General features: G+C 47.6%; 1 protein-coding gene across 1 annotated transcript in view; it reads right to left on the minus strand.

Moving 5' to 3' along the window:
- The window catches only part of T265_01148 (hypothetical protein), a gene marked incomplete at both ends in the record, with an annotated part of 4,498 nt that extends 4,238 nt beyond the window's left edge, over positions 1-260 (minus strand). The window contains one exon of the mRNA XM_009165109.1: positions 186-260. Coding sequence (XP_009163373.1) covers positions 186-260 — 75 coding nt within the window. The remainder of the gene's footprint in view (positions 1-185) is intronic.
- Between the last annotated feature and the right edge of the window lie 5,584 nt (positions 261-5,844).

The following is a 5,844-nucleotide window of genomic DNA, read 5'->3' on the forward strand; positions in this document are numbered from 1 at the left end:
TCGTTGATGATGATGATCTTATCGATGTGAAATTGTTTGTCAGCTTGTTTACGAACATTAGTTTTGATTGTGCTGAACAGCGTTTTCTGATCCGTCAGCTAGGTGAACACCACCAACCTGTGTACCTCATCACTAGGAGCATCTGTTTCGCGAGGCCACATGTGGCACTAGATCGCCATACTGACCTTTTTTTGTACCGTAGAAGCGCCTTTGTTTTGAAGCAACCTCAGGAATTGCGGACTCTGATGTCGAGTGGCCATGTATTGGAGGGAAGAAGAGAACTATCTCTGTACTGCATTTTTAAGTCCCTCGAAGAGATTCATGCACGACCGACTCGATAGTCGAACGGTAGTTAGAACGTGTTCCCACTTGGACTGGGGACTTGCTCACTTAACCAATTCACTGACTAATTGGGAAATGGGTAATGTACTCTCGTGTTTGTGGCTTCCGTTCCCACTCCTATTTTGGGACCAAACTGAGTGGCTTTTGCAATTGTCTTCGAACTATCCCGTTATCGTAATCAGCGACATTGATCCGGATCTCCGGCACTCCTTGGTATCTGATACATAATCCAGCCTGCACAGAAAATAGTTCATTCACATCTGTACGTGGCCGAGCACTCACTCAGACACTGGATGGGAACCGACAGCAGAGCGCCGTTGACATCGACTCGGTTACGAAGGGATTTTACTTTACTATGGTGTAACAGTTGGTGCGCCTCAGTCCTTGCAACACTCAGTCGTCTATGTCAGGTTTGTCACTGGTTAGAAGTCTGATCAACACAGTTTCCTGGTCCCATATGCTAGGTTTTGGAACATGTGGGCGACCCATACTTTAAAAAGTATATTGCACTGGCTTATCGCGTCAAACAACGCTACATGGAGGTCAGGCTTTTGAGTCAGTCTTTGGTCGAGTACCCTAGTGGTTCTGTCTAGATCTGGGCACCCCACATTTACCGTATCCCAAACACAGCCATGCTACTTACAAGCAATAATACTCTTATACCTCAGCCGTTGCTCACCAACACGGCCGCCTTATTGCATACAACAGGGCGGGTAAGCGAAAGCAGGCTGCTGCTAGTACCTCCCTTCTTCCTCTACCACACTTTCTCTTCAACCTCCATCACTTCATTAATAACTCTGTGCTTGTAGACACATCCGTTAAAACATATGACCCAGGTTGTCTTGCATCGGTTTTGGCCGCAACATCTGCGAGTCAGCCGGCGTTGACAGCCTCATGTAGCCCGAAACCAATCTCCAAGTATTATCATTGTCTCCATTGTCAAACCGCGGAAGTCGGTCTACTTTGCTGCACACTGAAGCAAACAGTATAACAAGTGGCTCTTGCTCGTACGCTGGATTGATGTATGCTGTATGCCCGAAACAAGCACACAGGACGTAATTGCTCTAGTCGAACTGACTACCCCTTCGCCCTTTTTCGGGTTTCGGCTGCAGAATCCTATATCGGTCTTTGAAGTCTTCATTCCCTGAACAGCGGAAATCACTTTACAAAGTGTTGCCCACCAGCAAACTAGCTCCAAATTCAAATAGATCACATCATCATCGGCAATGGTGGCGAGGGTCGATCGGTGTCTGCCGTTTCTTCCGGAATACGAACTGGGACTCAGACCGTGCATTTGTGTCCTGCTGGTTTTCATTGCGCTTTTGAGATCTACTCAAAACGCGAGGTCGTTTAGAGGTTGAGAGGACGGTGAATTCAGAAATAAACCGAACCTATCAGAATAGGCTTCTCGAACTCCTGACGGGTGTTGCGACGTCGGGTATCAACGATCACTAGGAGCAGATATCCAAGGCGTTACTCAAAACAGGAACTTATATTTGTGGTCCAACCCAGCCAACCTCATCCAAACATTGGATATCCGATAGGACCGTGGGTTTCCTGGAGACCCGGTGGCATGTTCTGCTCGGCCGCAACCACGACTCAACCCGGCTCCAGGTGAAAATGAATGTCCGTGCAGATTTAGAAGCTTGATGGATGCAAAGGGCTGAAGAAATGAAAAATGTGAAAAATGCTGGCAACATCCGCAAGCTATTCCGCTTGCTTCACTCAACTGGTCCTCGGGAGCCTTTTGTCAGTGAAACTATCAGGGACCAAAATGACTCGTCAAAGGAGAATGTTTAGACCGTTGGGCACATTATTTCGAAAAACAATGCAGTTGGCCACCTGCTACCCCCACTATGGAATCCTGGCCTTCAACAGAAAGGTGGACTATGAATATGGGACCCCTTTCAGTTTCAGAATTGTCCGGGTGTATATCTCTACTCAAGCGTAGTCGTGTGGCCGATTCCGATGATCTTCCACATATTCTTTTCAAGGATGGTGGTGAGTTCCTTGGTCACTGCTTGTCTAGCCTTTTTGCGTCTATCTGGGAGAAAGAGAGTCTCAGGCAACTGGGATAAGTTGACAAGGGTGCCCATTTTCAAAAAGAGTACTCGCAATGAACCACAGGGGTTTCGGTTTGACTTCTGTTGCAACAAGGCTTCTGGAGCCATTGATTTTTTGTTGCTTTACAGCGGCACGCCAGTCCTTGACCCATGAACATCAAGCAGGATTTCAACTGTGTAGAGGTTACGTTGACCACGTATCCACGCACCGTGGGATACGAGAACAACAACATATGTACAGACGATCCGCAATCTTGGTGTTCCTTCACTTCAAGGGTGCGTTCCATTCTGCTACTCTGTCAATGCTGCTAACCACACTTGCTTAACGGGATATGCTCCAGAAGTTTGTGAACATTAGCCAGTCTTTATATTTACATACTTCTTGACTTCTCTATGAAAAGTGGTGTCCGACAAGGATGTCCACTCTCTCTGTTCTTGTTCAACCTTGTCCTCGGTAAAATAATGAGAAACTCTGGATGGTCTTCAAAGCTCTGGTGTTCAAGCCATTCCTGGTGAGAATCTTGAATATCTGGAGTACGCAGACGACAGCGGCAAGGCTTGTTGGATGAACTAACCACCATCGAACCATCTTTCGGCATGCGCTTTGCGAATTCAAAGTGCAAAAGTCATTTGGTCTGTGAACATCTCGCTTACAATTTACGGAGAACCGCTGGAGGCCTTGGGAAATTTCGTAGACGTCGATGGCTGTATTAGCGCTGATGGAATTGTGTCCGATGAAGTCATTGCGAAAATATCAGAGGTCCGAATCACATTTGCTAATTTGCATCACCTGTGACGTCATGTATCGCTCTGTACCAGGCTACAGTAATGACAGCATTGTTGTTTGGATATGAGATATGGACTCTGTTAACAGATTACGTGGGGGCGAGATGGCTCAGGTGGTTAGAGCGCGGATTTACTGACCGGAAGGTCCGTGGTTCGAACCCGACCTCCGCCACTCGACTTCCCATGTCTAGGCTTGAGCAACCTGACAGTATCCCAGCCCTCGTGCTTCCTTCGGGTGGCATGGCAGCTAGGCACCGAAAGGGCGCTACAGCTGAACGATTATTATTATTTATTAACAGATTATGTGAGGTGCCTTCAGGTATTTGACCACCACTTCCTCAGAAGCACTGCTGGTGTCAGATGCGTCAGCGAATTCGTAATGCGGTAATTGGAAAACGGGTATTCGGTTGTGCAGCGGGTACATCAGTTTCTGAGAACATCCAGCAAACTTATCTGAGGTGGCTTGACCATGTTCTACTGATGCGCAAGCACCATCTACCGAGATGATTGTTGTTTTCCGTACCTTCGGAATGGCGCAAGCCACGAGCTGAACAATATATGACGTGGCCGAAGGTTGTGAAAAGGATTACGAAGGTTTCTGGGCGTTGTTGGTTCGGTGAACGTTGCAGGATGGGGTTCCCGTAACCCTTCCTGCGTTTGATGAAGACATTGCAAGAAAATGGTGGCTGATCGATATCAGTGGCCTTCGGGCTGCTCGTTGCCTCCCAGATTATCTGGTTGAGCACTTGGAGGTGTGACACCTCGAAATTCCCTATTGAGCAATCGTGTTTAGGAGAATGCACTTTGTAAATCCATGACTACTAACGTTGTGGATCATTCATGCATACAACATAGTTCTACCGCATGACGGAGTGTGAACGCAGCCCTCACCAGGCCGAAATCCAGCTTGCTGCTGTCGAATCAATGCTTCACATGCCACGATGAGGCGACGCAGGACAATTGTCGTCAACAGTCTCGCTACAACTGAAGTCAGGCTTATCCTTTTGTGATCTCTGCACTCATTAAGGGTGCTTTTGGGGATAGGTACTTTCGTCCATTTACCTCAGTTTTCTAGAACAATATCAGTTTCTTAGATACCCGCAAATAAACCAGACAAGCACCGATGAATTACCTTTTGCCTATCCTTGATCAGTTGAAGTGGGAAGTCATCCGGACCAGGAGTTTGGTGGTGCTTGAGGGAACATATGCAGTCATAAGCCTCCGAAGCAGTAAGGGGTTTCAGGTCCCCCATCCAGGGTTCTACATTTCGGGGATCCGAACGAGTGGCAGCAGGTAGCCACGGGAAGCATTCCAACTATTCGGTCTAGCAGTCGATGTGTTAGAAACGGTCGCGCCACTTTGGTCATTGATGGTTTCGCTCACCAGCAGTTTCCGGGGCTGGTCACGCAAATCAATTGGAATAAACTGGAATTCTCGCTCCCTGCGCTTGTTTTATTTCCTTAGCCTTCTTTGCCAACAAGTCTTCGTGGTCCGAGTTCCACTTGAAGTCTGATGTGTTTAGGACCGGTGAGAACATTTCACCAGTTTCGGAGAGCGATTCTGTTCTGTCTTCTATCCAGTATTTGAGGGGTCCTATTAGCGCCGTACCACAGGCGAAAAAACATGTGATAGAGGAAGAAGGAAGGTATCAGCAGCAGCCTGTTTTCACTTACCCGCCCTGCTGTATGCAGTAAGTAAGGCGGCTGGGTTGGTGACTACGTGCAACGGTTAGGATACCTGTGGGGTGCCCAGACCTAGACAGAACGACTAGGGTCCCCGATCAAAGACTGACTCAAAAGCCTGACCTCCATGTAGCGATGTTTGGCGAGGAACGCCAGTGTATTATGCTTTTTAAAGGACACGTAGTCACACATGTTCCAAAACCTAGCGTGTGACCAGGAAACTGTTGATCAAACCTCCAACCACTGACGAACCAGCGATGGACAACTGCAAGTGTCGCACGGACACCCACCCAATATATCCCTATGGGCCTCGTAGGCAAATTTTCGCAACATGCCAAATCTCACTCTCCTCAAAATTTTACCCACAAGTCAACCGAATTTGACATACGACCATCAATAATATATGAACTTTTGTGCTTCAAGCTGGTTCACCAGCCATAAACCACATATCAGAGGTACAGTGGTTCTATAGATTACACTTTTGTGGTGTATACTGTATGTAGGCAAACTGAAGTCACACGGTAGATGTGCACAGTGGTTGACCTGGTTCCATTCGAGAAGTTTGCTGTCCCAGGTCGATCCGCCCGAACTTATGCGGGTAATTAAATTCATTTACCACGTCGGTTGACTGGTCTGCAAGCAAAGTTTGGGTTTGATCGCACCATGGGCTGACTGGAGCCATAGCTGAACAACTATCATTATTTTCAATTGGTGAATGAACCCGCACAAACGCGTGCGCAACTCAGAAGGAACGAAGATCTTTAATTGAGGCCCTCCGTCGTTAAATAACGGCTACATGAATCCATATCTGACTTACGGTTGGTAACCTCCAAACAGCCATGTGTGCTCCTGTCTAGGTGTGGGTGCCCTGGCAGTTCTAGGTGTGCCCTGGCAGTATCCCAGCCCGCGTACAACCATGAATTGCACATATACAAATAAACTCATGCCACATCGGCCGTCGCGTGGTTGGT

The sequence above is a fragment of the Opisthorchis viverrini genome (genome assembly GCF_000715545.1).
Source record: "Opisthorchis viverrini unplaced genomic scaffold opera_v5_12, whole genome shotgun sequence".
NCBI lineage: Eukaryota > Metazoa > Platyhelminthes > Trematoda > Opisthorchiida > Opisthorchiidae > Opisthorchis > Opisthorchis viverrini.